This window comes from Callithrix jacchus, chromosome 7 (genome assembly GCF_049354715.1).
Source record: "Callithrix jacchus isolate 240 chromosome 7, calJac240_pri, whole genome shotgun sequence".
Classification (NCBI taxonomy): Eukaryota; Metazoa; Chordata; class Mammalia; order Primates; family Cebidae; genus Callithrix; species Callithrix jacchus.
In genome coordinates this window covers 95,863,279-95,883,222 of record NC_133508.1, presented here as the reverse complement: position 1 = coordinate 95,883,222, position 19,944 = coordinate 95,863,279, and the positions used below count along the sequence as shown (strand labels likewise).

Below are 19,944 nucleotides of genomic sequence, written 5' to 3'. Positions count from 1 at the left end.
AAGTACCTAGAAATGCCTGTTCTTATATTCCTTTCTTAAATTCGCTCAGGCCTAACATAAGAAATCAAACAATGGCCTAGCCAACATAGTGGTGTAGAGTTCAGTAGGCAGGACAGAGGGGTTCATGGTAATAACCTGACATGGAGTGCTAGAATCCTCAAGACATGGGAGGTAACTGCCTGGTCTCCAGTATGCAAAACCCCCAATAGAGGACTGCACATATAGTGACACTTTAACTGGCAGTCAAGGAACAAAGATTCTTTTAACAAAACCTGCCAAGTGCAGACCCATAGGGGCAAAGTCCTCAACACCTGATCATTGTTGGTGGCTCTTTCCTGCCTGGGATGGTTCCCGTCTCTCCTCCAACTGGAATGCCTCTCTCACACTACCCTCCTGCCAGTTTCAGCATTCATACCATTTATCTACGTCCTCTCCTCAGGGAGGCCCTATCTGATCATTCTCTTTAAAAATATCCCCACTGTTATTCTTCTTCAAAACCAGAGGATATTAGAGATCTTCATGATCCATAGGCTCTATCGTTTGCCAACTGTTTGGTCAGATAATGTTTACATATTCAACTAGCCCAAGAGTTACATCCCAGGGAAAACACAGTTCTAGGTTATAGGCAATTCCCACCCAGTTCTTTTCACTCATAACACATATTGCTCCTTGTTATTTTATATTGATTTGTTGACTTAATGTCTCTATATAACAGCTATCATATTAGCAATTCCTGTTAACATTTATTGGGGCATTTACTGTGTCAGGTACTAATTTAAGTACTTTACTTATCAATTCATTTAACATTCACAATAACTCTCTGAAATAGGTTGTCATGAGCCTCATTTGACAGCAGAGAAAACTGATATCCAGAAAGGAACTCAGCCAAGTTCATAGAGGGTAAAGGACAGAACTAAGTATCAGACTGAGGAGATCTGGCTTCAGAGGTTAAGCACTTAAACTACAGGCAATATGAACGCACCATAAAGGCAGATTTCGTGTCTTTTTTTGTTCACCACTTTATCCCTAGGACCTTGTCTAGTGCCCAGCATGGAATAGGGGCTCAATGAAGGAAGGAAGGAAGAGAGGGAGGAAGGGAGGGAAGGAGGAAGGGAGGGAGGAAGGGAAGGGGGAGGGAGGAAGGGAAGGGGGAGGGAGGAAGGGAAGGGGGGAGGAAGGAAGGAGGAAGGAAAGAAGGGAAGGAGAAAGGAAGAAAAAAGGGAAGGAAGGAACAAAGAAAAAGAAAATGGGAGGGAGGAAGAAAGGAAAGGACAGAGAACAGGAAGGAAGGACAGGTGAAAGGAAGGAAAAGAGGATGGGAGAGATGAAGGAGGAAAGGATAAGAGGAATGAAGGAAGGGAGGGAAGACAGGAATGAAGAAAGCAAGGGAGAACAGGAATGAAGAAAACAAACAAAGGAGGAAGGGAGAGGGGAGGGAGGGAGGGAGGACAAAGGGAGGAAGGGAAGGAGGGAGGGAAAGAAAAAGGGAGGGAAGAAAGAAGGGAGAGAAGAAAAAAAGGAAGGAAGGAAAGAAGGAAGAATGAAGGAGGCCTGAGGAGGAGGATGTGCTGTGAGCCCCATCATGTCCCTCTCCTGGGTAACATGAGGCTGGGACCCACTGAGCAGTCCTTGTATCACTTGGAAGCAACAGAGATGCAGGAGATGGTGCTGAATGAAATACTGTCCCTGTCCCAGAGGAATGTCTCCATCCTGACCTCATGGTGGTCCAGTGGATCTGATGCCCTCAGTGAGGTCTGAAACCTCTTCAGTGGGCCCAGGATTTTTCTCAACCTACAAAAGGAAGTTCAAATGCAATGCAAACATTCTGCTCTGGGGCCTCTGTGCTGTGCCCTCAGAGCACATACAAGAATATGACAGAGCCCTCTCTCGAGCTCACAAGCTAATGAAGACAAGGAAATCTAAAACCAAGGAGAGGAGTGGACAGTAGCCTGGTCAGGCCGGAAAGGGAGGGAGGGACAGAGGGAGAGACTCATGGTTCTTACTGAATTCCATTATATCTCTGAGAGTCATTGCTTATTCTGCTCATGAAGCCTGGGATTAGTTGAGAGCTGCAACCCCTCATCTGTATACGTGGACTGCTCTGTTACATATGTGACCCTGGAGCACATGTTACTGTAAAACAAGGCAAGGCTGATAACTAGAGGAATAATAGCACAATAACATGCAAGCTGCTAGATTTTTCCCAGGCTGTCAAAGATTTGTTGCACCGAGGAGCAGCAGCTGAGCAGAAGGTACACTAGCATGGTTGAATGCATTGCCACAGAGAGATGGATTGTGGGAGTACTGGACATGATGCTTTTACCCACCCCAGCCCCATCATGCTGGGCTGTCTACATACTTTGTCTTGGAAGAGCTTTTGGCAGGGTGCTTTCCCATCTTTGAACATTGGTCCTTGGTGCTAAGCAGCCTCGTCCCTTCCTTAAGCCTTCCATCAAACAACCTTCACTAGTTTTAAGGTACAATCCTAAATTTGCTGTAGCAATACACATTTGTGTTTTTGTTTAGTTATTCAAATTTAACAGGTCTTCTTAGCTCTATTATTTTCATTAGGATAAATATCCTAATCTCAGCATCATGGTCATAATATTGTACAGGTTTTTGTGATCTTCCCAACTCTATTTTTGCAAAAGTCCTGTTATTTTTAATGTACAATTCTATAAAACACAAACTATTTCAGGAACCTGTATATAAGGTTACAATAGAAATCCTTCTATCAGGTCACCAAAGGCTCTCCCATAAGCTATCATGGCATTCCTTACATACGTTCTTTGAAGTAAATGTCAATCACCACATTCACTTTTCAGATGAGAAAACTCAGGTTCTGACATATTAAATGATTTATTCAAGGGAGATGAACTAGAACTCGAATCCAAGTCTTCAACTCCAAGTTCATTTATTCAGCCTTTATTTTACCCATGACACTTAGCACAGTTCATAGCACATGGCAGGCAATAAAACAATAAGTAATTCTGGGAAAAATTAATACTTACCCCATATCATTCATCTATCTAATAATATCATTCATGAATGTCATTTTGAAAAGTAAAGAAATATAGAAGAAAGGAAAAAGGTAACCAATTTTTTTGGAGTTCCTACTATGAGCCAAAAATAACACTAGATGCTTTGTAAACACACACACACACACACACACACACACACACACACACACACAAAATGAGAGAGCTTTTATTATTCCTTACAGGTGAGAAGCTGGTGGTCAGCCATTTAAGGAAATAACCAAAAATTACACCAGTGGGAAGGAACTGAGTTCAGATTCAAACCCAAGTCTTCTGGATTCCAAAGCCCATCCATACTTTTCACCATATCAGTGAAAAAGGCCTGTTAGTTGTAGAATAAGAGATGACTTTCAGTTGTAGATAGACAAATTTATTTTATGGTTTTGTAATTATATTTATAGTTGTCTAAATGTTTACGACAATTGATGCTTGTTACTTATTTACAATAGTACTCATCATCTCATACAAAATTTGTCTTTTTTAAAAAAGTGAGTCCATTTATAGAAAAGTATTAAATAAATTGATCTTAGACATGTAAGTAGATATAGCAAAATGGAAACAATGATTAGTAAGTGACTAAAACTTAAGAAACACAAATCTTAATCCTAACAAATTTCTTAATAAAACATTTTTTGTGTGTGTATGTGATTGATTCCCATAAGGTGTATTGGCAGATATTTTCTAAATTATTTAGAGTAAAAAGGAAATTAAAACACACCCGATTCCACGTGCAGTATTTTAAGAAATTTAAGATGCTACCCTTTATTTCAATATTCTGTGTCATTTGGTGTTTCTGCGGTGGTTGCTATAAGAAGTGCTTGGTTTCTCTTAGAATAAAGGAAGCAGTAGAAGAATTCATACCTTTTTTTTTAAGAGAGTAGTGGAAGTTTTCAAAGCCTAGTGAATATTCTCAAATGATCCACATGCTTGATGTTTGTGTTTTAGAGAGAAACAAAGTAAAAGGCCCTGGGATGACTCAAGACACCCGGTTTCCATCTCATCTTTGGTTGTTAACTTACCATGTCACTCAAGTAAGTTATGGCTAGAGTGCTCAGTGTCTTCATTATTTAAATGACAGAGTTTTGATTTCCATAACCATTTTCCAGCAATGTGAGACACACTCAATAGAGAGAATGACTATAACTGACAAAAGCAGTTATTCCTGTAACTTAGGAGGCACACCATTTAAACTATCGCTAGTAAGTGTTCTCTTTTCTTCGCTTTATTAGTTTTTCTTTTTGTTTTTGTTTGTTTCTTAACTAATAATTTGCTTTATGCTTATTGTGATAGATTACAATATTCACTACCTCCTTCTGCAGCCTCCATGACTTCCCAGCTCTACTGATACTGAACTTAGCCATGAGACTTGCTTCAGTCAATCTAATGTAGACAGAAATGACAACATAGCAGTTCCAAGCCTTAAAAAGTTTCACATACTTAAATTTACACCAGTCTCTCCCCTGAGAAGAATATGCTCATGGTAGATTCGACCTCTCCAGCATGAGTTCTAGAATGAAACACAGGGAGCACACCAGAATTTGACCCTTAGCCCCATTTCTCCAGGTTGTAAACTACACACACATGCACCACTGCACTAAAGTCAGCAGTTCCGGGAAAAGCGTCTTTGCTACTTAGAAAACTGCAGGGGTGGCAGCTGCAACAGGGAGGAGAGAAGACCGAATGAGGCCTTAGAAAAGTGAAGCCACCTCGACTCACCTGCAGACCAAAGAGCAGAAAATAAACTACTTAACACTGTATAGCACTCAGATTTTGTGATGGTTTGTTTCACAAGAGCTAATTAACCTACCTATTGTGACAAGTTAAAATTTACAGAAATCTAATTTTTTAAGTGAATAAAATATTTTCTCTAATCCCACCCCCAACTAAGGTTACTAATAATAACCATTTGGTATATAACTTTCTGCTCCTTTCTATGTTTTTTTTCAAGGATTAAAGAAACAAATCCATGTTAAAAAAAAACACTTAGCATAGTGCTGGTCATATGAAGAAAGCACTCATTAAACATTAGCTATTTTATTAATATGCTCACATAAGCAGATATACTCAGATATAGGTGTTTTAATTTGTGTAGAAATGAGACCATGCTATGAACATTACTCTGCAACTTGCTTTTCCTCACTTAATACTACATCATGGGCATTCCTCTAGGTCAACTCATCTTTATAAGGGTAATTAGCTCAGCTTGAAAATGGCTACATGATATTCCATGGTTTGACTATTTCATAATATATTTGACTTATTTCCATTTTACAGATAAACTGAGACTCAGAGAACTGAAAGTGTTTACAAAGTAGTTTCGATCCCTCCCGATCAAGCCTTCTCTTCTTCCCCATCTCAGACTTGGTTTTGTGACACTGTGACACAATTTGGCCAATGACAGGTAAGTGGAAGTGCCCATGGGTAAAACCTGAAAAGCCACCCCATGGTGACAGCTCTCACTCTTCTCTGTAACATATGCCAGCAATATCTCAGACAGAGACTGCTCTTTCCACCCTGGTTTTGAAGTAAAGAGCTAAGGTTTAAATCAGGATGGAAATTTAACATGCATATGAAATAAATTTTGAGCCTCTGTGATACTGGGGGTTGTTTGTTGCCACAACATGATTTAGAGAATGCAAACACAATGTTTCCAGACTTTCAAGTGTTTTATCATTGATTACAAATATTCATCATTACTGGTTTGGTTAAGCATCAACATGCTAGTCAATAAAGATGTGGGTTGATAAAATAATCAGGAACAATCACCCCCCATAACTGCATTTTAGAAAATTATCAATAGTCCCCTCCTCAAGTTTCAAATAACTGGCAAAGGATAGGAAGGTATCACAGAAAAGATAAGTTTACATAGCCCAGTAGACCATCCTTTGTGTGTGGGAAGCCTCCTAGGTAGGTCAGTATTATAAGAACTTTGACCCAGTTTCTCCAGGTTACAAACTACATACATGCAAACAGGCAAAACTGTGCTAAAAGGCAGTAGTTCCAAGAAAAGCCATCATTGCTACTTAGAAAACTGCAGGGAAGGCAGGTGAAATGGAAAGGAAAGTAGAACAAATGGGACCTTAGGCAGTCTAATTCCAGCTTCACCATGTATCAGCTCTGGACCTGTTTGCTCAGAAGACTGCTGTGAGGATCCAATGAGGGACAGCAGGTGCAGTCACGACTAATAAGAAAAGGAACATGTATTCTGATTTTTTTAAATTACAAGTATAATACATGTTTGTTGTAGAGAATTTTAAAACAAACAGGGAAGTTGGCCAGGTGCAGTGGCTCATGCCTATAATCTCAACACTTTGAGAAGCCCAAGTGGGTGGATCACATGAGGTCAGGAGTTCGAGACCAGCCTGGCTAATATGGTAAAACCCCATCTCTACTAAAAATACAAAACTTAGCTGGGCATGGTGGCAGGCACGTGCAATCCTAGCTACTTGGGAGGCCGAGGCAGGAGAATCACTTGAATCTGGGAGGCAGAGGTTGCAGTGAGCTGACATAGTGCCATTGAACTCCAGCCTGGCCAACAAGAGTGAAACTTGGTCTCAAAAAAAAAAAAAAAAAAAAAAAAAGGAAGGATCAGAAAGAAAGTGGAGATTACCCAAAAATCACAACTATTGACATCCTGATGGTTAATCAGCCATATTTCCTTTTAGGTAAACGCATGCCCATATTACATATTATACTTGTATATAATACAAAGCCTTCTGAATTCATTTATTAAGTATATATGTACATACATTACAATGAATCTCCTCTCAGGCTCATTCTCACTATTCTTCATTTCCAGTTTACCTTTTTGTCCCTCCAAATATGCCCTATACTCAATAACATCCAGGCCTTTGTACTTCTTCCCAGAATATTCTTTCTCTCTCCACTGTCTCTTCTTCTGGCTACTCTTGCTCATCCCCGAGGGCTCAGTTCATCAGCTTCCTAGACGACAATTCTCTGACTCTAACCCTTGTCCGATTCCCCTAGGGCACCCAGAGAAATTTTTCATCACATTGCCATACTGGACTAGTCTTATTTCTTTATTCCATTTTCCTTGCCAGACCCCAACTTGTGGACAGGTACTATAGCTTTTGTTCAACAGTGATTACCAATGACTGTCCCAAAGTAAATGCTTGAAATGTTTTGAATAAATGAGTAACAATTTAAACAATATATGCTATCTATATTTCTTCTGAAATCCCCAAAGCACCTGACAATTCTCAATAAATACCCTCTGAAAGATTAAATATGGAAGAGTAAGACATGGTAACATGCTTCATGAAGTTTATAAATTAGATGGGAAGAAAGCACTGTAAGAAGAATCTCAGCATGATGAAATACTATATTCTTTTCTTCTGCCTCCTCCATTAATTTTCTTTAAACTAGAAATGGCAGGAAAAAGTCCCTAAGTTCAGTTGCACATTTGTTTCTTCACTGAGGGTAACCTGTAGTACCAATGGAAATAAAACAGCAGCAGGTTTAACACATATGCTATAACATCTCAGTGGCTCAACACAATAAAATTGATTTCTTATTCCATCAAAATCCTATTGAGAATATTTCTGGTCAATAAGAAACCTCTCACATGGTCATTCAGAGATCTAGACTCCTTCTATCTGTGGCTCTGCCCTTCTCTATGACCTTGGAGTCACAGAGAACAGGAGATGGGGAGAGATGGTTTTGTGAGGAAGGCCTGTAAGTGACACACAGCACATTCACTCTGTGCATTGATTAATTCAGCCACAGCTATTTAGAAAGGAGGCCAGGAAATGTAGTCTATCTATACATACAAGAGGAAAAGAAGAAGGGTTTAGTGAAAACTTTGTAGTTCTTCTGCCAGAGTGGGTAAGGGAGTACCTAATCTTCTCAAGTGATACCCAAACCAGACAATTTTGATTTACAGATACTTAAAACACTTATTGTTTTGATAGAAAAATACCCATCTAACAGTGGACATGAGAATGTATCATTCCAGGTTTATAAATTTTGAAGGTAAAAAAAGGTCGATTCTAGAATTGAGAACCCACTGATTTAGTAACCACTCCAAATTCTAAATGTGATTCTTTAAGATGGCTTTTATGAACTTTGAAAATAAAAATGATTACTATAAGTATAAAGCGTTCACTAGGAATTATAAATGAACCTAGCATCATTTCTAGCTCATAGTAGATAATAAATACATATTGAGCAGAGAAACTACAATTCTACTTTTAAGGCAACTATCATATTGATAATTTTAACTTCAGAAAGTTCTTTCTTAAATATAGGTGAGGTTTTTTTCTCTAACCATTAGCCTAGCTCTGACCTCGAAACCTACAGAGACCCTTATGGATGCTCTCTTGGTCTTTCCCCTGCCTTCTCCACTCTGCACTTCTCCCAGGCAAATAATCCCAGTTTATTCCATTCTTCTCTATGAATCAAGGTTTCAGGCCTCTCACCATTTAGCTGTCCTTCCCACAGATATCTGTTTTTGGCCAAATTGCTTTCAAAATTTCATGCCTACAATATTCCCACGGTGGGACTCAATGGTTTCCAACCAGAAGCATTTAGGTAGAATTACCTAATTAGCAATTAGGTATCGTGTCTTTACTTTGTGACTAGAAGTATTTAAGTAGTGAAGATGCTAGCAAAGGAATTTCTGCATTGGGAGAAAAACAGGACTTGAAAGGTGATCACTAAGGACTCTTGCCACTTTGTGATCCTATAGGTTTTGTAGAAGTTCTGAGTAGAGAAAGGCATCACCATAATGTGATGATGTATACAACAGTTATACATTCCTCCTTGACAAAAACCTTGAAAAAAAATCAAAGAGGACTTCCACAAGGGCTATCATGTATAAAAAAGATTTACTGGGTATCTTCTCTGTGCTAAGTATCATGCTAGATACTATGAACACAGTGGAGACCAAGAGATAAGATTTTTCTATTTTTTTGACACTTGGCATCTAACGAAATGGACTTCAATAAATTAGTTTTTAAAAAGAGAAAAAATACATAATTACACAAAGAAATATAGAATAATACTTTTTTAAAACATTCTATTGTTAAGAAAACATCACCATTTCCCTGGCCTCGGTTTTCTGTCATGGGACATCTGCTAAAATAACCCTCTTATCCTCTCTCTCCATCCTTTATATATACTCCCCGTGGGAAGAAGAGTAACTTGAGTTATCAGATTGCTGAGTTCACAAGGAAGACTCACACATGCCCCCATCAGAAACTGGCTCTCTCTTTTCAGAGTCAATTCATCCAAAGGATGTATACATTCACTATACCTCTGGAGAAGGCCTGCAACTGTCCATCATTGCCAGGAACCAGTAGGTAAGTTTAATGTATGGGTAAAACATGGTTTGAATGTTTGTACCCTCCAAACCTCATGTTGAAATTTGATCCCCACCTGTTGGAGGTGGGGCCAAATGGAAGGTGTTTGGGCCTTGGGAGCAGATCCTTCATAAACAGATTGATGCCCTCCCTGGGGGTGAGGCAGGAAGTGAGTTCTAGCTCTATTAGTTCTCAGGAGAGCTGGATGTTAAAAAGAACCTTGCATCTCCCCCTTTTCTCTCTTGCCTCCCTTTTACCCATGTGATCTCTGCACACCCCAGGTTCCTTTCACTTTCTGCCATGAGTAGAATCAGCCTGAGGCCCTTACCAGATGCAGATGCCTAATCACAAACTTTCCAAGCAGCAAAATTTTGAGCCAAATATACCTTTTTTTTCTTTATAAATTATTCAGCCTCAGGAATTCCTTTATAGCAACACAAAACAGACTAAGACAATCAGGAAATCCACTGTGGCTTCATGTTTGCCATGCCCTCCAAACTAGTCTGTATTAGCTGTCAAATTGATATTTTGATCCTCACTCATTTGATTCCTGTGTCTAACTTTCAGCTGGTTCTTAACTCCAGAGGTACGAAGGGGTGTTATTCATAAACCTTCTCAAATCCGAATAACTATAAAGAAAAGTTATAGGGACTTATGAGAGTATAAGAAGGAAATCTAATTTACATGGAGAGAGGGCACATCGGGAAAAAATCACAGGAAGCCTCTTTGTCATTTAAGCTAACATCCAAAGAAAGACAGAAATTGGCCAAAAAACAAGGAAGGGGCAAGAGGATTCTTATAAAGTTTCTTAGACAACAAATAGTTTTCTTTGAGGAACAAATGAAAGCTAGTGTGGGAGCCATTAGGGCTGGTCACCATACGATTGTGCTTCCTTGTCCCCTTGTGGCTTGGCTGGGCTGAGCCCTGAGACTAGTTTAAGTCAATGAATGTTTGAGAAGTGACATGTGCCATTTTCAGACAAAGACATTTAATTGCTAAGATGACCCTTTGAAGCTGTCTCTACCATGAGATCTGAAATGTTCCTGAAAGTGAATGTTTCATCAGCCTGGGTTCTAGAGGAAGGTGATGTGATCAGAGCGCTTGCCAACCCTTGATGGACACATTGCAGGAGCAAGGAAAAAAATTTTATTTCTTAAGACACTGAGGTCTGGAGAAAAAGTCTTAATTATAGCATATGAGCATGCAGGAACAAGAAAAAAATACTTTCTATCTTAAGTCACAGAGGTTTGGAAATATTGGAAATATTTTTAATCACAGCTTAACTTAGGCTATCCTGATTGATTCAGCCAAAGGCAGTGTGGCTGGAGAAAAGTGAGATGAGAAGTCCTAGCTACTTCGGGCTAATAAAATGCCTTTAAGGAGGCTTCAGCAGAGGAATTTGACATTTTCCAGTATTATGTATTAAAATAAGATACTATTGCTACTCAATTATTAAAACACTCTCTTCATTCCACCACAGAAAAAGCTATTTTTTTAAAAAAAAATCCATCAACAAACATTTACTGAGCACCTTCTATGCTTCCATATGCCAGGCTCTGTATTAAGCACTGGACACACAAAATAAGAATAAGACACAGTTGCTGGATTTGGAGTCAGAGATTTATGAAGACATTCATAAGATCACGTGAAAAACATTCTCTACTTCAGGTGTATACTCAGTATGGTGACAGCCAAAGAGGATAATAACTATTTGAAGTGAAGCAGGAGATGGGGTAAGGGAAAGCTTCAGAGGTAGTGACTATTTGAGCTAGCTCCCGAAGGGTGACTAGTAGTTTGCCAGGTGGCCTTTTGATTAGGAATAAAAGTACATGCAAAGACAGGAAACTGTCAGAGGGATGGAAAATGTTTGGGGTGGCTGCGACTCAGAGGAATGGAGGGAATGTGGAGTGCAGGGTGTGGTAGGCTGCATTACTATTCAAAAATACTTGCTGCCCCTCCTCACTGACACCAGGCTTGGCCATGTAAATTGCTCTCAGCATAAGCTTTAAGAGCCATGCTCTTTTCTCTCTGTCATGACAATCAATAATGTTTTAGAAAGAGGATGCTTCATGAACAGGGTCTTTGAGCAAAGATAACATGTGTAAATCAGAGACACAGCCAACTTATGGTGGATGTATTAGTCTGTTCTCACGCCGCTAGTTAAGACATATCTGATACTGGGAAATTTATAAAGGAAAGAGGTTTAATGGACTCACAGTTTCACATGGCTGGGGAGGTCTCACAATCATGGCAGAAGGCAAAGGAGAAGCAAAGGCACATCTCACATTGTGGCAAGCAAGAGAGCTTGTGCAGGGGAACTCCTGTTTATAAAACCATGAGATCTTATGAGACTTATTTACTACCATGAGAACAGTATGGGGGAAACTGCCCCCATGATTCAATTATCTCCACATGGCCCAGCCCTTGACATGTGGGGATTATTACAATTCAAGGTGAGATCTGAGTGCAGACACAGCCAAACCACATCAGTGGACATGCAATATGAGTGAGAAACAATTCTGTGATTATAACCCAGTAAGATTTTTTGATTGCTACCACAGTATAGCCTAGAGTATACCGAAGTGTGCATTTCCAGCTCTTTGACTTCCAGGTATCTAGTAGGATTGTACTTTCCTCCAACCTTTAAGTAAGATATAGTCATGTGACTATTTTTAGCCAATAATATGTAAATACAATAAATAGTGTCATTCCTAGGAGGGAGCTTTTAAAGCCAGTATGAATTCACCATGCTTTCTTTCCCCTGACAAAGTGATGGAATGATTGTTGAAGCATGTATCAAGATGAAACCTTCTTCAGACTAGGTGTCTAAGTGAGCACATTAGGCAGAGTCCCACGAACTTGAACATATAATATAAGCAAAATATAAAGTTTGTTTTTTAAGTCATTGAGATTTTAGGATTGTTTGTTGTGGCAGCCATAACCTAAACCATCCTGACTGATATAAAAATTGGCTCCTAGATATTGGGTACTATAATAACAACAATAAGCATAACAACAATAAAGTTAAACAGTCATTTAGAGGGCGATAACTAAGAACATTGCTATCAGAAGCTGAAGGGATGATGCTCTATTTGGTGAACATATCATCTGTGACAATGTACAAGGCAGATCACAAACCTGATGAACTAAAACAAAGGATTGTAAAACAGAAAGTGAGTAGTGTGTGTTGGTGGTGGTTGTATGCATTCTGAAAGTTACTATAAACTATTCAAAGATGAGCTAAGAAAAATTTGCAATCAGGAATGAAATAGAATAGGGAAAATCTATAAATTCAGGGATTTGCATGGTTAGAAGAGGCAAATGTTTCCCAATCCCAACTAGTAAAACATAAAATCAAGAAATGCTTTTAGTAAAAAAGGACCTTGAAGAAACTAAGCCTTGAAGTAAGGATCAAGTCACAAGGTATGAACCTTGTGATATTTATGACCTTACCCAGCATACGCTTTCCTGGACAAAATGGCTCTGGGAAAAAGGAAAGGTATAACTCTCCTGTGTAACTCTCCCACCAACATCCAATAAGCCCAAAGTGCTCAAAATCAAGTGAAGAGCAAAAGAGTGAGAAAGCAAAAGAGAGAGAGGGGAGTCAACAGGCAGGAGAGCAGGAAAGCAAAGAGATATGGCAAACCAAAGAAGTATGTCTGGAAAAGGTCTTTGTGGCTATTGGCACATGGAAATCTTGTATCAGTTAGATACGAAGCCTGCCTACACATATTCAAGACTTAATGTCACTCTGCATCTCCCCAACTTTTAAAAGCTTATTTAAAAGCATATTTTCCAATGCCTGCTTTAGCTGTGGAAAAGGAAGACTCTCCAAGGGCAAATCCAGGATCACGGAAAACAGTGGACAGGGCAGCTTGGTGCTGTGACTGGATGGGTCAAGGTTGTCTACCTTGAAGAAAGAATGAGGGAATTCCACCAGGGGAAGGAGAGTAAACCAAACATTTGGTGAACAGAAAGGGAGACAGAGTCTTTAGTGTTATTCCCCAAATATTCCTGGACAGCCCTTTAAGACACCAGGTTGGATTACAGTGATCTAAAGTTAGGTATCGCCATGTTATTGCTTTTGCTAATGGTGGATGAGCAGAAGTGATGTGTGCTATTTCCAGGTGGATGCTCTGACAGCCATGATGTTTGGAGTTCCTTCCCCACAGTCAAGATAGCTGTGAAAAGGGTTATCAAGACGAAGCCTCCTTCAGCCTGAGCTATTGAGTAGCTCCAGTGAGCAGAGCTCCTGTGCCAACCTACAACGGGCATGTAGCAGGAATGATACACTTTCACTGAAAAAGCCACTGATATGTTAGGGTTGTTTGTTAGAGCAGCATAACATTACCTTTTCTGATAGACCTGGGAGTGAGAGATGAGGCTGGAGAGAGAAGGAATTAGATTGTGAAAAGCACCTTCTTCCAGTCATAGGAATCAGAACTCTCCGGGTTATAAGGAAAAGCCAATGAAGGTTTCCAAGCAGGGGCGTTAACATGAACAGATTTGTTATTTTTTGGATGAAATATGCTATTTCTCAGCATAAGGAGAAGATCAGCCTACTAAACCACATGAGGCAGAGAGGAACATACAGAACCTTAGGCAAAAGATATATATTTACACAAAGCCCTAAGTCTTGAAATTTCTAAATACAGGAGCTCTGAACAGAGGTACAATCAGAGGATAAAGAAAAAAAATTTCTTCTGTGCCACAAGCGCTATTTCCTCTGCAGATAACTAATACTTCACAAGAAAGTTTACCAGAGTAGAGAAAATACAAGGGAATGTAACACAGACCTGAGGTCAATTTCCAGCTGCCTGTGTGACCTGAACAAGGATACTTAACCTCTCTGGGCCTATTTCCTCACATGTCAAATCCGGATAAAAATATATGTCTCTCAAGACGGCTGTGGGGAGAAAACAGCATATTTAAATTGCTTAGGAGAATGCCTGGCAGATAAGTGTTTAATACATGAAACTTACTTTTATTACTGTTATAAAAAAATTTAGAACAACAGCTCCCTTATTACAACAGAAAATGATTCAGAGCAACAGACAGAAGGAGAATGTTCTCCCCTTGAGGGAAGTAACTGGATCTTGCTATCACTGTATACCTACCCCACCCCCTCCCCAGTTCAGTGCCTGGCTCACAGTAGGCTTTCAGTTACCCTCTGCAGATCACTGAAAGCTAGGTGAGTGCCCGGAGCGAAGAAAAGTTGGCAGGTTTCCCACTGATACCAGCTGCTGTTGGTTTCTGAACACTCAAAGCCGCAAATACCTTAGGGCTGGGGGCAATGAACCCAAGGCTGAATTCCAAGTTCAGAAGCAGTGAAGTCCGAATTTAGAACCTAAGAACTTTAAACTGCTGCAGGTCCAACTTCAAGCCCCAGTTCTAGACAGAGGCCTGGGAAAGAGCTGACTTCTAACCCTGTTCCCCCCTCCTCCTCCCCCTGATGCTTCTCACAGGAAAGTACACCTGGTCCTGCCAAATCGCACTCTTATATCCTGGCATTCCGTTTAGACTTCTGTGAGGATGGAAACTGCGAGGCAGGGGAGGGAAGCGGGCTGTTTGGCCACCACCTCCCTAGTCCTGTAGGCGACCCTGTCACACTAACTCCTGGCAGCCCAGGGAGGTATACTGCATCGGCCCCACCGGCAGATGAGGGACATGAAGCTCAGAGAAGTTCCATGATTTCCTCGTTCCGCACTGTGGCAGCCTGGCCACGAAAGAACCAGGATTCCCGACTTCAAGATTCTTTCCACCACACACTTTCGTCCCTAAGGAGTGGGGGCGGGGGGGGTGGTGGGGAGATAAAATAACAACCGCGGAAAAGGAACCACTTACATGTGTCTAGCGCTTCCTAGAGGCTACCCAGGATATGGGCCCACAACCCGGCCCGGAGTGCAGAGATTTGAAGTCCAGGTTCTATCCCGGGCTCCGAGTTCTACTGCGTGACTTTATGCGAGCGTCCGCCGCCTTCTGGGCTTGTTTTCCCGGAAGCAACACGGCGCAGATGGAGTGTGTGTGTGTGTGTGTGTGTGTGTGCGCGCGCGCGCCTGTGTGTTGAGCGTGCTGTGTTAAGCGTGTGCGTGTTGTCCGGGGGCGGGAGGGGGAGTATACTAACACCGGGCTTCCCCAAGTTTCGGATTGCCTACATGCTTGTTCCCATCTGGACCCTGTTACCCACTAATTGCTCTCACTATAAAAACTGCCCCTCCAAGGCAAAGCTATGAACCCCCGCGTCCCCGGAGGATGAAGAGAGGTGCAACGGAGACTCAGCTGAGCGTTCAGTTTCGGGCAATACAAATTTCTCGGCTTCTATGAGCAGCCAGACGACCCCGCGGACCATCGCTCCTGAACTAGACCAAGACAAAGTTCCGAGCGTTCTCAACTTGGGGGGCCGACTCTCGCGAGACCGCCCCCAAACTTAAGCGCCCTTAGGCTCGCCCCCAACTGGGACTTCACAGAGCCACCTTAAGGGCGGTGCTCCCGCCCCCGGAAGTGCGCGGGGGGGGCCACAGACTTGGATTCTCAGCCTCCTGCCCCGCGCGGTGGCAGACGCCGGCGGATGACTTCGAGCCCCACAAGTGGAGAAACCCCAACCACCCCTCGCCCGCACCCTTGGCCCCCAACAACTGGCCGGGTTCCCTGGCCTCCCGCGTCCCCTTATCCCCTGCATCTCTGCATCCCTGTCCGGAGCCGTGAACTTGAGCGCCCCCCCCCACCCCAGAGACGTTGCGAGCGTCCGCCCGCTCGCGGCAGCCACCGTCACTAGACAGTCAAACCCCAAGACGTCAGCCCACAATGCACCGGGCGGGCCAGCAAAAACGGCCGGGGGAGGAGACCAGGGAAGAGAGGGCCGAGAGGCGTGCGGCAGGGGGAGGGGAGGAGAAAGAAGGGACCGACTGTAGGAGGGCAACGGAGCATTACCTCATCCCGTGAGCCTCCGCGGGCCTAGAGAAGAATCTTCTAGGGTGGAGTCTCCATGGCGACGGGCGGGCCCGCCCCCCTGAGAGCGACGCGAGCCAATGGGAAAGCCTTGGGGTGACATCATGGGCTATTTTTAGGGGTTGACTGGTAGCAGATAAGTGTTGAGCTCGGGCTGGATAAGGGCTCAGAGTTGCACTGAGTGTGGCTGAAGCAGCAAGGCGGGAGTGGAGGTGCGCGGTCTCAGGCAGACAGACAGACACAGCCAGACAGCCAGGACTGCAGTAGAGTCCGAGCTGCAAATCTTTTCTTTTCCATCTTCTCTCCAACTGCCCAGAGCTAGCGCCTGTGGCTCCGGGGCTGGTGTTTCGAGGAGTGCGGGGAGAGCCTGGTCTCCAGCCGCCCCCGGGAGAAGAACCCCGCTGCCCAAGCGCTGCTGACAGCGGCGGAGAGCAGCGGTACCCACGCGCCCGCCGGGGGACGTCGGCGAGCGGCTGCAGCGGCAAAGAACTTTCCCGGCTGGGAGGACCCGGGCCAAGTGGCCCAGAGTCCCGGAGCGAACTTTTGCAAGCCTTTCCTGCGCCTTAGGCTGCTCGACGGCGGTAAAGACCAAAAGGCGTTGGAGAGACGCGCGAGAGAAGGACGTGCGCTCAGCTTCGCTCGCACTGGTTGCTGAACTTGGGCGAGCGCAAGCCGCGGCTGCCGGGCGCCCCCTCCCCCTCGCAGCGGAGGAGGGGACAAGTCGTCGGAGTCCGGGCGGCCGAGACCCGCCGCCGGCTGGCCACTGCGGGGTCCGCACTGATCCGCGCCTCTGGGAGAACCGCCGCTCCTGGAAGTGAGTTCGCCCGCGGGCTCCGAGGAACCGCTGCGACCGAAGATCGCTCAGTGAGTGACCGCGACTTTTCAAAGCCGGGCAGCGCGCGCGAGCCAACAAGTAAGAGTGCGGGAGGCATCTTAATTAACCCTGCGCTCCCAGGAGCGAGTTGGTGAGTAGGGCGCAGCGGGGACGACTGCCAGCAGGCGCGCACGCTCTTAGAGAAACTTTCCCCGCCAAAGGCCCGGGGGGACGCGGGTGTACCCCGCTTGCCAGAGCGCTGTTGCGGCCCCGAAACTTCTGCGCGCAGCCCAAACTAACCTCACGTGAAGTGACGGACTGTTCTATGACTGCAAAGATGGAAACGACCTTCTATGACGATGCCCTCAACGCCTCGTTCCTCCAGTCCGAGAGCGGAGCTTATGGCTACAGTAACCCCAAGATCCTGAAACAGAGTATGACCCTGAACCTGGCCGACCCAGTGGGGAGCCTGAAGCCGCACCTTCGCGCCAAGAACTCGGACCTCCTCACCTCGCCCGACGTGGGGCTGCTCAAGCTGGCGTCTCCCGAGCTGGAGCGCCTCATCATCCAGTCCAGCAATGGGCACATTACCACCACGCCGACCCCCACCCAGTTCTTGTGCCCCAAGAACGTGACAGACGAGCAGGAGGGCTTCGCCGAGGGTTTCGTGCGCGCCCTGGCCGAGCTGCACAGCCAGAACACACATCCCAGCGTCACGTCGGCGGCGCAGCCGGTCAGCGGGGCGGGCATGGTGGCTCCCGCGGTGGCCTCGGTGGCGGGGGGCAGTGGCAGCGGCGGCTTCAGCGCCAGCCTGCACAGCGAGCCGCCGGTCTACGCCAACCTCAGCAACTTCAACCCCGGAGCGCTGAGCAGCGGCGGCGGGGCGCCCTCCTACGGCGCGGCCGGCCTGGCCTTTCCCGCGCAACCCCAGCAGCAGCAGCAGCCGCCGCAGCCGCCCCACCACTTGCCCCAGCAGATGCCGGTGCAGCACCCGCGACTGCAGGCCCTGAAGGAGGAGCCTCAGACAGTGCCCGAGATGCCCGGCGAGACGCCGCCCCTGTCCCCCATCGACATGGAGTCCCAGGAGCGGATCAAGGCAGAGAGGAAGCGCATGAGGAACCGCATCGCTGCCTCCAAGTGCCGAAAAAGGAAGCTGGAGAGAATCGCCCGGCTGGAGGAAAAAGTGAAAACCTTGAAAGCTCAGAACTCGGAGCTGGCGTCCACGGCCAACATGCTCAGGGAACAGGTGGCACAGCTTAAACAGAAAGTCATGAACCACGTTAACAGTGGGTGCCAACTCATGCTAACGCAGCAGTTGCAAACGTTTTGAAGAGAGACTGTCGGGGACTGAGGGGCAACGGAGAAAAAAATAACAGAGACAGACTTGAGAACTTGACAAGTTGCAGCGGAGAGGAAAAAGAAGTGTCCGAGAACTAAAGCCAAGGGTATCCAAGTTGGACTGGGTTGCGTCCTGACGGCGCCCCCAGTGTGCACGAGTGGGAAGGACTTGGCGCGCACTCCCTTGGCGTGGAGCCAGGGAGCGGCCGTCTGCGGGCTGCCCGGCTTTGCGGATGGGCTGTCCCCGCGCGAACGGAACGTTAGACTTTTCGTTAACATTGACCAAGAACTGCATGGACCTAACATTCGATCTCATTCAGTATTAAAGGGGGGAGGGGGAGGGGGTTACAAACTGCAATAGAGACTGTAGATTGCTTCTGTAGTACTCCTTAAGAACACAAAGCGTGGGGGGGAGGGTTGGGGAGGGGCGGCTGGAGGGAGGTTTGTGAGAGCGAGGCTGAGCCTGCAGATGAACTCTTTCTGGCCTGCCTTCGTTAACTGTGTATGTACATATATATTTTTTTTAATTTGATGAAAGCTGATTACTGTCAATAAACAGCTTCATGCCTTTGTAAGTTATTTCTTGTTTGTTTGTTTGGGTGTCCTGCCCAGTGTTGTTTGTAAATAAGAGATTTGGAGCACTCTGAGTTTACCATTTGTAATAAAGTATATAATTTTTTTATGTTTTGTTTCTGAAAATTCCAGAAAGGATATTTAAGAAAATGCAATAAACTATTGAAAAGTACTCCCCTAACCTCTTTTCTGCATCATCTATAGATACTAGCTATCTAAGTGGAGTTGAAAGTTAAGAATGTCAATTAAAATCTCTCTCAGTGCTTCTTACTATCAAGCAGTAAAAACTGTTCTCTATTAGACTTTAGAAATAAATGTACCTGATGCTATGGTCAGGTTATATACTCTTCCCCCAGCTGTCTATATGGAATTGCTTACCAAAGGATGGTTCGATGTTTCAGGAGGCTGGAAGAACGGGTTGGGGGGTTGCAGTGAAGAGGGACGGCCCACTGGGAACTCAAACATTTCAAAGTTTGAGATTGTATCAAGTGGCATGTGCTGTGACCATTTATAATGTTAGTAGAAATTTAACAATAGATGCTTATTCTCAAAGCCAGAATAGGTGGCAGATTTTACAAAAAATGTATCCTTCCAATTTGGAATCTTCTCTTTGACAATTCCTAGATAAAAAAGATGGCCTTTGCTTATGAATATTTATAACAGCATTCTTGTCACAATAAATGTATTCAAATACCAATAACGATCTTGAATTGCTTCCCTTTACTACTTTTTTCTTCCCAAGTTACATACTGAAGCATTTCTTTTCAGTTGCTGAGGTTAACATTGCTGCAATCTGAAGTGTGACTCGTAAGTTAAGAAGCAAAATATTTAGGGAAAGTCAAACTAGAAGTGGTGATCTGGATGAAACAGTTTCCCAATTTCATTAATCCCCCTGCCCTTTCTCCATCTCTGT

At 44.1% G+C, this 19,944-nt stretch overlaps 2 protein-coding genes across 17 annotated transcripts in view; one reads left to right on the top strand and one right to left on the bottom strand.

The window, feature by feature from the left end:
* Positions 1-16,351, bottom strand: part of LOC128928178 (uncharacterized) — a 173,414-nt gene extending 157,063 nt beyond the window's left edge. For 7 of the 16 annotated variants that reach the window (XR_013520116.1, XR_013520117.1, XR_013520118.1 and 4 more), the window contains exons 1-2: positions 15,203-15,353; positions 11,575-11,679 (exon numbers count right to left, since the gene is read on the bottom strand). Coding sequence is in view for 2 of the 16 variants with exons in the window: in XM_078331997.1 (XP_078188123.1) it covers positions 15,203-15,204 (2 nt within the window). In the remaining 14 variants the exon portion in view is untranslated. Of the gene's footprint in view, positions 1-9,748; positions 14,265-15,202; positions 15,354-16,288 lie in introns of those variants that run through there. The other 9 variants (XR_013520114.1, XR_013520115.1, XR_013520131.1 and 6 more) reach the window with 3 other exon arrangements.
* Positions 16,352-16,474: 123 nt separating this feature from the next.
* Positions 16,475-19,728, top strand: JUN (Jun proto-oncogene, AP-1 transcription factor subunit). Its single transcript, XM_002750880.7, has one exon. The coding sequence runs from the start codon at positions 17,446-17,448 to the stop codon at positions 18,448-18,450; it is 1,005 nt and encodes a 334-aa protein (XP_002750926.1). The 5' UTR covers positions 16,475-17,445; the 3' UTR covers positions 18,451-19,728.
* Positions 19,729-19,944: the final 216 nt, after the last annotated feature.